This window comes from Peromyscus eremicus, chromosome 9, assembly GCF_949786415.1.
Source record: "Peromyscus eremicus chromosome 9, PerEre_H2_v1, whole genome shotgun sequence".
NCBI lineage: Eukaryota > Metazoa > Chordata > Mammalia > Rodentia > Cricetidae > Peromyscus > Peromyscus eremicus.
The window spans coordinates 23,847,593-23,863,729 of NC_081425.1; the positions used below are offsets into that span (position 1 = coordinate 23,847,593).

The window sequence follows — 16,137 nt, forward strand, 5'->3', positions numbered from 1 at the left end:
AAGACTCTTAGTGCCAAAATCTGTATTTATTTTCATGGCTACATGTTCAAGAAATGAATTGTGTTTATCGTATCAGGGCACACACAGTCTTTCTTGTGCACAGGAATCATACTCTGTGCTGGAATCACTCTGAGGACTGACTAAAGCTATTCTTTCATGTTGTTTTGACTCTTTTCACAATAGACTTCTGTCCCAGCAACTGAATCAATGACGTGGAAAACCACAAATCCACGTTGATTGATAATGAAGGCTTTAGAAAGTGGCTTACCCAAGCATAGCCTGTGTTCGCTCACTCTCGTGCAGATCTCAAATTAAACTGGTTGAGGCTCAACAAACAGCACTTATATTTGATCTTAACTACTCTGAACCTTCGGCTGCCTGATCTACTATTTGTAGACTAGAAAAGATACTTTGAAAAAAAGTAAACAGGAATATGCTAGAAGGAAATGTTGGAAACCAGTTGGCTGGAGTAATGGAATATTGTGGTATCAGAAACAGTCCTTGTTTGTCACTTAAGAGATGAGGTTTTAAAATGCAGGGGTGCATGCTTGTTGAACCACTACTATAATCCATAATTGAGAAGTCAGCAGACTATGACATGTGGGCAATTACACTATTTTTTATAAAGAAAACTTCATTGTAACTGTGCTCCTTTGTTACCATATGGTCTATAGCTGCTTTCATGATAGAATTTTAGAGTTTATTAATCACAGCATAAGACTTTATGGTCCTTAACTTTTAAATAAAGTAGTTACTACCTAATCCTTTGCAAAAAAAAAGCCGACCAATCCTTCCTCAAAATTGAAATAGGCATCGCAAAAACTGCAATTATTTTATGTGCCTCTAATAAAGAAAACAGTGCCAGCTAACCTATAACTATCCACCAGTTTCAAGAAGCAGTTTCACTTTAGAAGTTTCAAATATGGAAAAATACATATGAGAATTGAAAAGCTATGGTAGATAACATCTCACTTAAATGATCAACAGTACGTGTGTCCACATGGATTAGGCTCAAATGCTTATGTTTAAAAGGTGGGGGGTTGAGGGTAGCAATAGAAGAGTTGAAAAATGTCATCACCGGCACGACTTATGAGGTCTTAAAAGCCCACAGTCATATATCATAAATTTCTATGGTTGCAGATATATACGAACAGTGATCTATTTAAGTATATATGACACAAAAGTAGGTATGAAATTGTGAAGGGAAACAGAGGGCATTTAGATTCAGGAGGAGGTTTAGACACAAAGGAGAAGGTTTGTGCAGGAGAGACGAACTCATCACACAGTGTATAGCTGTGTGCAAGGGGACCAGTGCAGCACAGTGCCGTGGACGATGAATACAAAACAGCAAAATGTTTTAATCAGAGAGATCTAAAGAAAACGGACAGTGGCTTTTCTCTGAGAAGAGGACAAAGGATCAAGGCAAAGGGGCCTCTTTATCTGTAGTGTTCAGCTCCTAAAAGAACTGATTTGCTAATGAAAACTTTTTTGCATTTATCTTCTGTGGGGGTGATGTCTGTGTGGGGGTGTGCATACCTGTGCCATGGCATGATCATGAAGCCAGAGGGAAAACACACATGAGCAGTTTCTCTCCTGACTGGGGCTGTCAGGCTTGGTAGGAATTGCTTTTACCTGCCAAGCTACCTCACTGCCTTAATTTCTCTCCAAAACTAATTTTAATTTTGATTTTTCAATCCATGTAGAATAACTAGTCGTAAACACATTAAGGCATCTCAAAACAAAAACATCAAAGTGGGAAAACCTGAAAAGGGGGGGCACGGGGGAGACAGAATGTCAGTAATGGTAAATGTGTCTTGTAAAAACAGATGATTGTTTCTTCAGCCTATTTCATTATAATTTCAGAGAACTTCATGGGTTGCTAATAAAAAGATGAGTCATGTTCTTTCTGTCTCAATCAAAAGAGATTAAGGTTTGAAAAAGGTACATGTAAATGAATTACCTGACATTACAAACTAATCCTGTTTTTCTACTGGGCATTAAAACGAAACAACACGCAAGTCTGGGCCAAACTTCATAGTTGAAGTCTTTTTTTCTCATAATAGTAGTACAGCTAATCTTTAAAGACAATGCGCTTTATTCCTCACCTCAGAGAAAAACCACCAAGTAATACGAAAGTTAAATATCAAGTGCTTTTCTCTGCACAGAAACTGCTTGTCGTGAGTCACCATGTTGATGCACCGAGGGCATTTTTTTCACCCCGACCTCAGTTGTTTTGAAATGCGCACTGTGGTTTTGCAGGGTTGTATAACGCCACATGCAGTTCAGATGCCCCTCTTATTAAATATGTTCCCATTGATGTTGTCTAGAGCAGAGCTTCCTAAAACATTCTCAGGAAAGACTAGACATTCAAAGCTGGGCTGTTAACGTAGCCCCGGTAAGGGAGATTTGCGTCTTTGTTTGGGTTTGTTGCATTTGATTGGCTTGGTGGGTTTGGATTTTCAGAAACTGGTTTTATTCCGTGGCCAAGGCTGACCTCCGGCTCTGACTCTTCCTGCCTCAGCCTCTCAACATGCTGAGATCACACGCCTGCATCGCTGTGCCTAATGTGCTGCTGTGAGCATTGCCTTTCTCTCCCTGGAGCTCTTTACCCAAGAAGAGCCCTGCTGCTTTCTTTAGCTATTGAGACATATCCAGGAGCTGAGAGCAGGGTGTATGGTCATGGAGACCATGAGGCTGCAGAGTTCAAGACCACATCCTCAGCCTGCTAAGGGCCCAGCTGAAGGGCTGTGCTTCTCACCAGGTAACGGCTCTCTTTCTCTTTCAGTTCAATCTCACCATTTAGTATTGAGAGCACAAGACGCCAGAGACGATCAGAATCCCCGGACTCCAGGAAGCGGCGCATCCACAGATGTGACTTTGAAGGATGCAACAAAGTATACACAAAAAGTTCTCACCTGAAGGCACACCGGAGAACACACACAGGTACAGCTCCCATGGGCTTCTCAGTGGGGGTCAGGGGGAGTGAGAAATGACGACAGCTCACCCAGTCATTAGTCTATGACTGGCATATTCAGAATTTAGTTCATTCCTTCTGTCTCGCATACATGTTTTAAATGCTGTGAACAGAATAAGCTAATCATCTTTCTGGTAATCAATTTAGCTACCTAATAATTGTGTAATTTATTGAGTTTAAAAATATTCACAGGGCACCTCCAACAGTAAGCTGAACAAAATTCTTCTTCCCTTCCTTCAAGTAAACATCTAATCTACCACCATCATTAGGTCACCTGTGTTCTGTTTTCAATACTCTTCCTCGTAAGCATCAGAGAAATAAACTTAAAACTCAAATTTTGTCTGCACAAAGCAATGAAACATTTTTAAAGCCAGTTCCATAAATCCAGTTTGATTCTCCTAGTAGTTGTTGCATAAGGAGGGGATTTTCAATACTAGCCGAGAAAAGAAATTGATACAAGTAATTCACAAGTTTGCAACAATTCAACTATCCATCCTTCTGTTCACCTCTGCTCCACCCATTTAGAAAGCCCTGCTTGTCATTATTAGCCACTGCCCGCAATGCCTTTTTCTGTGCTGTGTGTAACCGTTAGCTGGCAGCTCCTGGGTTCCTTCTGAATCCCCTTAATGGCAGCTATTGGCAAGAAACGGAGGACAAGAGAAGCAGGCACGATCACTCTGCCTTCCCTAGACAAGTGACTGGTGGCTAGAGTCAGTGACACACAAAGAAACAGACGAAACAGGGAAACAGCCAATGGCTTCGCTGCTGACACAGGCCACGGACAAGCAAGTCCTGTCCAGTGCCTACCGTTGACATGGACCAGACTCCAGCATTGTTCTCTCACGGGACACTTCACATGTCATAGATTCCTGTGTGCCTTTGTAAAAGTGCTCTCCATCTCATCAAAATAACCACACAAGGCAATCACTCCCCAGATTACATAGTAAAATCATTTAAACGGGCCTTCTTTGCTTTTTTCTTTAGCCCATGTTACTACATCAGTTTGCAAAGACGTGGACCAGAAGCACTAATCAGGCCTGCTATCTACAGGGGCTGAAAATGGGTGCAACATGCTATAAGTTCATGAGTTTAATCAGAGTCACCCCACTGATGTGCCCATGAGCACATCTTGTCATGCTGGTTGTTATTGAGGCTCACTGGGTTTACAACTGAGTAAAACCGTTGATGACCCACCCTGCACAGCACCTTCCGGTACTGTGACAGCTAGCCAACAGGAAGTAAGTTTCCTGGTGAGTAACAACTTGTCTTCTCCATACCGTGTGACCAAAGTATGTGATGACTTTAGCAATGGGGTCTTACTATCAATTATTGGTGGGTAACCAAGAACAATGGCAAAAGCTTGTATTGTTTTGGTGGCCTCTGGGACACCCATGATCAACTCCAGAAATATCCCTCCCATACCTGGCACTGGACTCCATATTTGGCAGCCTGTGACTTCAGAGAGAAGTAGCATCTCATGTGGAGGGCAAGTTCAATTAAACAGGAGGCAACTAAGGGAAATGGCAATCGCCTGTACTGCTTTACGGGTCTTTTGGATGCTTCTGACCAATACCCATTGCCTGGTCCCTTAGTTTTTGGTTTCTGATTGCCTCTTCCGTGCTTCCCCTCTGTTCCCAATCCCTTGCCCCCTTCCTCCTTAACTCTCTGCTCTTCCCTGTCCTTTGGTTGTGAACCTCCTCATGAGAAGCTTTTACCTGTTTCTCAGGCACTGCTTCTAGTTTTGTGGTTTGTTTATTTAGTTCCTGCAGTTCTGAAAATTGAACCCACAGCACTGCACACACTACCAAGAGATGGACCACTGAGTTCCATCCTCAGCCCGCTGGACAATTTTTAAATCACCTGCTCCATCATTAAGCCAAAAAAAATGAGCATAAAGACATGAAAGTCCACAAGTATCTTGTATTAGCAAACAATAAACACAAATAATAGCAGAAAGTGTCATTGGGCCATGTCACTGATTGTTATGAGGCAATTTCTACATGCACATACATAAATTGTCTTCAGTGAATCATCACATCTGTTGAGCTGTTCCCATTCTCCTTGAGCTTTCTAGAATATATATTAGCCTCATTTTCACACAGACTACTTATTCAGTGGAACACAGTTAAAGAGGGGAGGGTTTTTAATCACATATGATTAAAGGACTTACTTCCCCAGCACTATTGGATTTCATCTTACAGGTTTTAACATACACTAAGCGAGTAGAAGAGATGTCATTTATTCACTACAATTCAAAGCAACATAAACCTTGAATGCTGAAGCTGGATTAATGAGCTTGACTTATTAAAAAGATGACCTCATAGACTTTGAAGGTCACAGTGACCTTAGACATAACAGCATAGAGTGTGTTTTCTAATTAGAGGGAGCCCTTGCCTGTCACCTCTCACGGGAGCAAGTCACCACCCGGCTGTTCTCTGCACACTTGCACATCTTTTGTCTTGTTCGGTCTGCATAGCGACCTGGGAGCTGCAGCTGTTGAGATCTTTTTCACAGGAGCGCCGCTGCCCCAACACCACGTCTCCCACCTCTCCTTATAAACGTGTAGTCACAGCTTGTTTGGGTGCAGTTGGAAGACAGACTCCTGTTCTCTGGCAGCTTGCATCGGTCCCTTGTGGTACAGTTTGGGGTGTCCAGATGAATGGGAACCCCACAAATGATCATACATTTGCTGTCACTGGCTGGTTCTAATGGTCTTCTTGACTCCGCCGTGAGCCACAGCATCTTCTGGTCCTCAAATCAGACACTCCACATTTTGTCAGTCATGCTTTGTCACACTGACTTAAGGTTTGTGGTCCTTATCTGTTGAGGGAAAAGACGTTTATGAACTTCTCTTAACGTGTACAATATACATTTAAGTCTTCTGGGAATTAACTCCTTAGAGTCATCTCAATCAAGAAATGCTGCCAGCTAGATCTAGTGTATCCATTGTAGTAGACACTGATTTCTTTCTACTAGGCTTGTAATGCTGGAGCTGTTCCTGAAATGACTGCCTTGGGAGTGGTGTTGAGGCAACATCTGGAGACAAAGGACAAACTTGCTAGTCAGGGAGTTTCTATATACTTTTTCCAATCTAGAAACTAAGTATTATAAGCCCACTGTAGTGACTTGATTTTAATATGTTGAACTCAATAAGCTGGAAGGATCTGAATGGTCCCCGCCCCCCCAACCATCTCACCTTCAGTTTCTCCATCCTTCCCAGTTAATTGATAGGTAGACTGATCATGACAGATGCCAAGAAAATGCCCTGAGCTGTAACCCTAGAGACCTCCATAGGGCAGGCTGTTACTTCTTTTAAATAGCTACCTATGCTGTCCCTAATCTGCCTCAAAATATCTCTGCTAGATTCCTGCTTAAAACCCAAAACGTGCCGGGCGGTGGTGGCGCACGCCTTTAATCCCAGCACTCGGGAGGCAGAGCCAGGCGGATCTCTGTGAGTTCGAGGCCAGCCTGGGCTACCAAGTGAGTCCCAGGAAAGGCGCAAAGCTACACAGAGAAACCCTGTTTCGAAAAACCAAAAAAAAACAAAAACAAAAAAAAAAAAAAACCCAAAACGTATCAAATCCATTCCCCACTTAGCAGAAAATTGGTGATAGCCAGCCCTCTGTATCCAAAAAGTCTGCTTCTGTGCAATCAGCTAGCCTTGGGTTGTCCTCAGCCTCTGTGGGCTGTTTCTTGTCAGCACTCTCTCAGCAGAATGTATAGCAGCTGTGGGAAGTATTTGCATTGTATCAGGTAGATCTTATCTGAAGTGTACAGGAAGATGTGTGGAGGTGAAACGCAAATGTTTCACTGGTTTCTATCTTACACCTTGACCTTGAGTTTTGTTATCTAAGGGGGCTGGGGCAGGGGCACGAGCCAGTTCCCTGGTGCTAAGGGACAACTTTAGTCTGTGCAGTCATAGTCTTAATTGTCAAATGGAAAGAAGAATAAAGTTTGGTTAACTTGTTGGAACTGGTGTCAAGTGATCCTAGGCTAGCTTATAATTTATAATTATACACAAGATTTCATAACTTGGTGAGTAAAATGTCATCAACACTGGTTCCATAGAAATTCAGGCTGGCTTGCATGCTTTTCATAAACATCTTCTTAGCCTTACCTTTGCTTCAGGCATGTTGAGTAAGATCCTTATGTGTGACCAATAATACTTAATGTGGAGTTTGGGATTATAACAGATGACTTATGAAATCCAAGCACGCTATGGGAGGGAGTGAGCAAGCTGCAATGAGAAACTTTAAGAATGTCACAGTAATTTTCCTGTTAATACTTAAACTTTCTGCACTTTATTAGTGCCTGATCAGTTGTGAATTTCCTCAGGACTTAAAGATGTAAACACTCTGTAGGGATACAGGGGAAAAAAAAGACCCTTTCAAGATAATTAGCAATAAACACACAGTTAAAGAAGTATTTGGAGGTGGACGTAACAATTTAAAAATAATCAACTATATTTTGTTATTGTGCCACGTAGGTGAAAACACGGATATGTTAGTAGGTATTTCGAAATGTTGTCATTGTAGCAACACCTGTGGAGGCTGCACTGTTAAAGGAACATTACAGAGGAGAACGTGTAGTTCGAGCCACATCACACGTTAGCCAGCAGCCCTCTTGTCCATATCTTCTCCTCCCAATGAGGTGTGCAGTACATTTAAATGAAAATGCACATTTAAGTTCACGGGGTCCTGTTTGTGCTATGAATAACTACTGTTGGTTTTCTTCACTTAATGATCGTGCATGCGATATTAAATTATCTAAGTACGTATTTTAAAAGGAAATATGGGTGTTATTCAGAATGTTCACCATTGTCTAATGCAGTGCTTCTCAACCTGTGGGTCGAGACCCCTTTGCGAGTAGAATGAACCTTTCACAGAGGTTGCCTAATGCCATAGGAAAACAGACTTATATTTTGATTCAAAACACTAGCAAAATTACACATGTTAAGTAGCAACAAAAATAATGTTATGGTTGGGGGTCACCACAGCCTGGAGAACTGTGTTAAAGGGCCGAAGCATGAGGAAAGCTGAGAATCACTCAAAGCTTAAGAGCTCTAGTGATTTCTACAGTGCTGTTCTTTAACACACAGGTGTCAGGAATTCTTACAGCCACTAGATGGGGCACTAGACTCAGATGTTGCAGCTAGTCTAGGTGGGAAACTTGTCTGCCCTAGTGTTGGTGTGTCTGCGACACACTAAAATCAAACATGACTATCCATGTTCTACAGAACATTTAGATTTAGTGATGAGTGAAAGACAGAGTTAAACTTCAAACTGAGTTTTTAAAAGTAACTTCAACATAGAAATTTTTTTCTCTTTCAAACGAGTTGAAATATTTCGTATTATAAATTGATACTGTGCCTCTGTCATCAATCTGGGCTACATAGGCCAGTCTTGTTTAATGCTCATTAAAATTTATATAAAAAGGAAGTTGCTGAACTTGGGGTGGATACGTTCCTCATTTATCTGACTTCATCCGAAGTTTACTTATAGATGCTTGAAACTATTAATCAATGCTGATTTCACAGTCTCTAATATCTGTTCTTCTTTACCTTTAAAGAGAAACTGTACACTAATTAATAACACCCCCCCCCCCTTGATGAAAGGAGCATGTGCTGTAACTGGATCGTCTGTTATTTATAAATTACATGTGGTGATGCACTGGAGATTCACTTCCGCCTCCACACTCATTCCCACACACAGTGGTCCTAAGTGGCTGCACATTCCACGGATTCTCACTCTTCCTTTGACTCATCAGTTCTGACTGCTATTCATGTATTTCTTTCTTCTGAATTGACAACTCTGTTTTTTACTGAATGAGATTCTAAAGTGGCTTGGGGAGATTCTGTGGCAGCCGTATGTCCTGGTGGCCTTTGGTCTACCTTCAGATATGTATGATGCTACTGTTCCAGTATTTGTGTCATTGATGCATAGCTCATAGTACATCGAACTCCATTTTAGGACACTCCCTCCCAATATCTATTGACTATTAGACAAAGCACAAGACCTAGTGATGTTGCTAAGGTATCATCTAAATCCTAACTGATTCTTTTCAGGGTAGATCTTCTCTTTAGTAAGTAGCTTGTAAGTCCTGATCAAAGAGTTCCTGAGTATGAGCTGTATAATTGTCTTAGTCTGTTTTCTGCTGCTGATAGTACAATATCACAGACTGGGCAAGTTTTAAAGAAATGAGGTTGATCATGATTATAGGTCTGGTCCAAGGTTGAAGGACTACATCAGATGGTGGTCTTCTTGGTGTCAGAGTCCTGAGGTGGCTGGCACAGGGCAGGAGATGGAAATATATGAAAGAGAGATTTGTCCACACTGGCTTTTATAGCAGAACCACTTCAGGTACCTTCCTCAGTTAACTGATTCCCATGTGTAGACTACACTTGTTGACAGTCTTAAGTCTTCCTGCCCCTTAATGTCTCATAGTGAGGATTAAACTACAGCATGTGTTTGCGTTTTTTTGGTTGTTGCAGAGGAGGTCAGGGTGCAAATCGTACCCAAACTACAGCAAAGTGTACTGAGAAATTAAAAAGTATAACAAAACAAGAAATTGGAAGTCAAGAAACAAAAGTTTGTATCTATCTTTAGCCCATAACTGGTAAGCTTGGAGCAGCTCCCTAAGGTGTGGGAATCTCAGATTTTCTTTTTTAGCTTCATACACATATGTAGTAAGTCTCATTACATATGTATGACTCAGGATATCAGTTTTATAACCCAAATAAATACAATGATAACACATCATAGGCATTCAGTAGTTATGTGCTGAAGTGGATCAGCTATAGATACATGTCATTGTGAGCATATGGCTATCATTAAATACCTTTATTTGGGACTCTAATAGATTTAATATGTATAGATTATAGTTGTTTGGGGGTAAAGCTAATCATCATTTTGTAAACTTAGTGTGCTGCTGTTATGGTGAATAAACAATTGTTTAAGGGATAAACTTTACATCCTCATTAAAACAGTTCAGTTTTCTATTTGAAAGGCCATGTTCATGGATTGAACTCATGTTTGAACATTTCCTGCATCTCTATAGATCGACTTTCAGAAGGGCAGAAAGAGTCGTGGACCTTATTTGATGAGTTTGCTCGTAAGCAGAGTAGATAACTCATGAAGTAGCCACGAAATGCCACAGCTCCTAGTCCTAGCTGGAGCACTGCCTAGGTCTCCAGATGAGCCTGGATATATGCAGCTCATTCTGATATTATCCTCCAGCCTGAAATCATCTGCCCACCTGACTCTTTTCTTCCTAGTTCTCCAGTCAAGAGCTTCCATTCATTTCCCCAAATGCCTCAGTGTCACCAGGCCAATAAAGCTCTTTGACCCCTACACTATTCCCCAGCAAGCTCCAGTGTGTGTTGCCTGATATTAAGATGTGGTGGTAGAAAGGCTTATGGGAAAAACTGAGGCAAATGAACAACATTCATGACACCTGACCAGATGTGAGGATAAAGGAGAGGAAGGCTGAGGATATCTAGTGTGTGTGCTTAGGCTATTTGTACACAGAGAGATGCCACATGGAGGGTACTAACTTTTCTCTGTCCCCCCAAAAATCAAGCACAAGCTATGCAAGGGTTACACTCTTCATCAGCTGTGTAAGTCCCAGGAACGGAGCCAGGTGAGAACACCAGCCCAGGGTCAAGCTGAGAACGCAGTGCAGTGAGAACGCAGTGCAGTGAGGCCCTGGCTGCTCCTGGGTGCCTGTTACTGTCATTCCACCCAGTCTCGGACAAGTTCACAAACCTACTAGGCCCGTCTCTTCACTAGAGCCCCCATCCCTTGCTCACCTGTGTGGCAGCACATACCTACTTACTTAGCATGAGCCACTAGGGTGCCTTGGAGTGACAAGATGACAAGAGAGGTGACTGGTGGTGTGTCTTGGAGGCTTTTCACTGATGACTGGCCTTTCTCCCCGGCCTATGAAAATTGTGCTTGTTAGAAAACCAGTGAAAAGACATGGACCAGGAGCATTAATCACTAAATACAGCCAGACAAGCTGCTCTGGAGTGCTTGCTCAGCACACAACTCTTTGCATACTAATGAATGAGATATAAAAAACAAAGACAAGAGCTTCTAAATCCGATGAGTGAGACCGCCACATCGACACATACCTTCCATGGGGAAGAGAAGAGCAGAGGGAGAAGGGCCTTGTCTGTGCAAGTTGCCCTGGTGGTGCAGAGGGGGGATCCGGGGTCATCATGATGGGCACCTGCCTTTGCAAACAAGCACTTCCCACTGCCTCCTCAAAGGAGGAAGCCTCTACATCTATTTTCAATCTAGATTTATCTCACTGTGCTTTGAAAGTGCTACAAATATTATACCGTTTTCACTAAAGGGAAGGGAGTTTTCTTGACCCATCAGAAAGCTAGTGTCTAGAAACAAAGTGTGCTTGAGATCCACAGTGATCCAAATGCCCGTACCTGTATTATACATATTTGGTTGAATTTTATTCTAAAATCCATATTTTACTGAATTGCTGTTTTTAAAGTTGATCTTTTACATATACTTAAAAGACTTGTAAAACCACTTGCCAATGAGTGTCTCTGTTTAATAATACATTACAAAGTGAATTTTGCTTCTGAATTTTATTTATGTGAGCACAGACATCATCAGTTAAAATTGCTGAGATATTTATGGACCCTGCTTTCACTTGGAGCTCTGTTTTATCTTTACATTTATCAAGGTGATAGGAAGAGAAGAATGTGGGGTAATGTCTCATCTTCAGCCTTTGTTCTCATGTTCTGCCTGAAAATCAAACATTTTGATTATTAATCACCTTATCCAGAATGGTAGGAGTACTTGTTACTAAAATAGATTTTTTTTGTGGTTTTTAATAGAATTGTTAAACACAGTACTTATTACAAAAGTAATATAGAACTGTAGCTTGGAAGAATATATATTCACCACGAAAGAATATGCAAAGAGTTTATTTGTGATACTCATTTCAATTAAGTCTTTGTAGTTAAGAATAAGCTTATTACCATAAAGGTTATAATACTGCTCACCTGAGTAAGAATGAGCAGCTAGGATAATAGCTTGGTCCATAAAGTCCTCATTGGTGCATGAGGTTCCAAGTTCTGTCCTCATGTAAAAGTCAAGTGCAGTGGCACATGCCTGTTATCCAGCACTAGACAGACAGAAACTGGAGGGTTCCTGTGGCCTCCTGCTCAGCTGGTCTAGCTAAATCTGTGAGCTCCAAGTTCAAGGAGAGACTGTCTCAAACACTAAGGTAGAGAAGGGGCTGAAGAGAGAGGTGACTCGGTGGTTAAGAGTGCTTACTGCTCTTGCAGAGGATCTGGGTTCAGTTCTCAGCACCCACAAGGCAGCTCACAACTGCCCTTGACTCCAGTTCCTGGGGTCTGATACCTTCTTCTGGGCTCTACATACTCCTGTATTCATGTGGTGCATATAAACTCGCATAGGCACACACACATATAAGCATAACAAATAAACATATTCTTAAAAGAAAGGTGGAGAACAATTGAGGAAAATACTTCAAGCAACATATCACACACCAATATAGACTGCTTTTTGTTAACTCTTGCATGTCCTAGATTTTATATTTGTATTGTTATTTTGTATTTGTATTATTCAGTTAATTATTAGCATAGAGCTCTGTATTAGGCCCAGGGGATACAGTGATGAAGAGATTCCAAAATCATGTTCAGAATCACAGTGAGTTCAATGGGCAGATGAGATAACCTTCCATCACGGTGCAGAGTGAGGAAAGTCTTAATGCAGGGGTGCTTCACATATTGTGGGGTGGGAAGAACTGTGCAGATGAGAAGATAAAAGCATCAAAAATCTTGTGAAATATTGATGGGGCAGGTAAATGAAGAGGAGGCTTCTGCAACAGAAACTGAGGAAAATATAATCAAGGTGTGCCGAGATGTGATGATCTTTCAGAAAGACTTCATTCAAGGAACCTGGCATTGTCGTGCATAAATATAATGAGCACTCTAAGAGTCAGAGGCAAGAGGAATACCAGGTCAAAGTTAGCCTGGGTTACACAGCAAGATTCTAACTCAAAAAATAAAAATAATGAGAAAAAATAATCTTAATGCGGAAATACAGAAGACCTAGGATAGCCAAAGCAAACCTGAATAACAAAAACATTTCTGGAGGCATCACCATCCTGACTTCAAGTTATACTGCAGAACACTGTAATAAAACAGCATAATGGCATATAAACAAATGCACTAACCAAGAAAGTAAAATTGAGAACCCTGATATAAGTCCACGTTCCTACAGCTACCTGATTTTTGACAAAGAGACCAAAAATACACCTTGGAGAAAAAACAGCATCTTCAACAAGTAGTGCGGTGTTGATTAACTGGATAGGTGCACACAGAAGAGTAATTCCAGATTCTTATCTCTCACCCTGCACAAAACCGACCTCCAATGGTAAAGGACCTCAGCATAAAACCTGGTACCCTTTACTACTGAAAACTCCATCAATTACTGACCCCAGCTGCAACTGCTATACCAGATATGGTGCCCTGACTTGAGCAGATGAACACATCTCTTGGTACGTAGCATGTAGCTAGTAATCTAGCAAATGCCTCGTTTCCAATACCTGTCCATGAGAACCACTGAAAGCAGTTTGCTTTCAGCTGGGAAGGCTAACAGTATTCCTTTACAGTTTTGCCTCAAGGATACATTAATTTTCCAGCCCTGTGACATAACGTAGTTCAAAAGGATCTTGACCATCTGTCTCTTCCACAAGTATTACATTGGCCCACTATGTTGATGACATTGTGCTGATTAGACCAAATGAGCAGGTGGTAGCTAGTGCTTTGAACTTATAGGTCATACATGGTAAATAAATCCAACCAAAATTCAAGGATCTTCTATCTCAGTGAAATTCTTGGGAGTCCTGTGGTGTGGCACATGCAGAGATATTCCTTCTAAGATGAAGGGTGAGTTAATGCACCTGGCCCCTCCCACCACCAAGAAAGAAGTACATGGTTAGTGGGTCTATTTGGATTCTGGACACAGCACATGCTGCACTTGGATGTGTTACTCTGTCCCATATACCAAGTGACTCAGAAAGCTGCCAGCCTTGAGTGGGACATGGAACAGGAAAAGGCTCTTCCGTAGGTCCAGGCTGCTGTGCAGGCTATTGTACAACTTGGACCATATGAGCTAGCAGACCTGATTGAACTTGAGGTGTCAGTGGCAGATAAGGATGCTGTTTGGGGCCTTTGGCAGGCCCCTATAGGTGAATCAGAGAAGAAACCTTTGGGATTTTTGAGCAAGGCTCTGCCATTGTCTGCAGACAACTATTCTCCCTCTGAGAGACTCCGCTTGGCCTGCTCTTGGGCCTTAGTGGAAATGGAAGTTTTTGCAATGGGCCAATGTAAGCTGCTCATCATGAACTGAGCATTATCTGACCCACCGAGCCATGAAGTAGGATGTTTACAGAAGCAAACTGTTATGAAATGTAAGTGGTATGTATGTGATCGGACCCAATCAGGTCCTGCAAGCACAAGCAGTTTATATGAAGAAACTGCCCATATGTCAATGGGTTCTACTCATGTTACAATGCCATCTTCTGCCAAGCATTCACCTACAGAACCATGGGGTGTGCGCTATGATCAGATGACTAAGGAACAGAAGACTAGGGCCTGGTTTACTGATGGTTCTGCACATTAGGCAGGCACCCCCCAAAAGTGGACAGCCACAGTATTACAACCCCTTCCTGAGACAACCCTGAAAGACACCAGCAAAGGGAAATCTTCACAGTGAGCAAAACTTCAGGCAGTACACAGGGTCATATATTTTATTTGGGAGGAGAACTAGCCAGACCTATGATTGTTCACTGGTTCATGGGCTGTAGCCAATGGATTGGTTGGATGGTCAGGAACTTGTAGAGAGCATGATTGAAGACTGGGTGACAAAGACATCTGGGGAAGAAGTATGTGGATAGATCTCACCAAATGAGTGAAGAAGGTGAAGATTCTTGTGTCCCATGGAACTGATTGATCATCAAAAGGTTACTTCACCTGAGGAGGAGTTCAATAATCAAACAAATAAGATGGGATGACCCAGTCTGTGAACAGACAGCCTCACTCCCCAGCCATCCCTGCCATTGCCCAATGAACCCATGAAAAAACCCACACTACCACTCACCAAGGCTGGCCTGGCTACAGATGATGCTGAGTGTGAGATCTTCCAGCAGGAGAGACCAACACTAAACGCGTACCATACCCTGGGGTGACCATGCCGTGACGTAGTGGCAGGTTGACTACATTGGACCATACTGGAACAGATAGTTATTCTGGTTATGGATTCGCCTTTCCTGCATGTGATGCATCTGATATAACTACCATCTGTGGATTTACAGAATGCCTTATTCATCATCATGGCATTCCACATAGTATTGCCTCTGACCAAGGAACTCACTTCCCATCCAGAGCAGTGCAACATTGGGTTCACAGTCATGGAATGCACTGGTCTTACCATGTTCCCCACCATTCTGAAGCAGCTGGCCTGATAGAAAGACGGAAAGGTCTTTTGAAGAAACAGCTACAGCACTAATTGGGTGTCCACAGCCTGGAGGGCTGGGGTCAGCTTCTCCAGAAGGTAGTATATGCTTTGAATTAGTGTCCAATATATGGTATGTCCCCCCTCCCCCCCCCCCGCAGCCAGGATCCATGTGTCCAGGAATCAAGGGATGGAAAGGGAATAGTTCTCTCACTATCACTCCTAGTGACCCACTAGAAAAAATTTTGCTTCCTGTTCTTGTGACCTTAAGTTCTCCTGTTCTAGAAGTTTTGGTTCCAGAGAGGGGGCGCTCCTACCAGGAGACACAACAAACATTCCATTGAATTGGAAGCTCAGATTTCCCCCTGGTCACTTTGGGCTTCTGATGCCCTTAAGCCAATAGGGTAAGACATGAATAAGAGTGTTGGGGTGGGGGTGATTGATTCAGATTACCATGGGGAAATAGGGTTGCTTCTCCAAAACATTATCTGAAGTGTAGGAGATCCTTTGGAGAGTCTCTTGGTGCTACCCATAGTCTGTGATTAAAGTCAATTGGAAACTACAACAACCTAATCCAGGCAGGGTGACAAAGGGCACAGACCCTTCAGGAATGGAAGTATAGGTTACTCCTCTGGAAAAAAGAACCAAGACCTCCTG

The 16,137-nt window shown here is 42.2% G+C and overlaps 1 protein-coding gene across 1 annotated transcript in view; it reads left to right on the forward strand.

The window, feature by feature from the left end:
* The window catches only part of Klf12 (KLF transcription factor 12), a gene marked incomplete at its 5' end in the record, with an annotated part of 165,622 nt that overhangs the window by 132,567 nt on the left and 16,918 nt on the right, over positions 1-16,137 (forward strand). Inside the window, one exon of the mRNA XM_059274290.1 lies at positions 2,786-2,943. Within this exon, the coding sequence (XP_059130273.1) occupies positions 2,786-2,943 (158 nt within the window). The remainder of the gene's footprint in view (positions 1-2,785; positions 2,944-16,137) is intronic.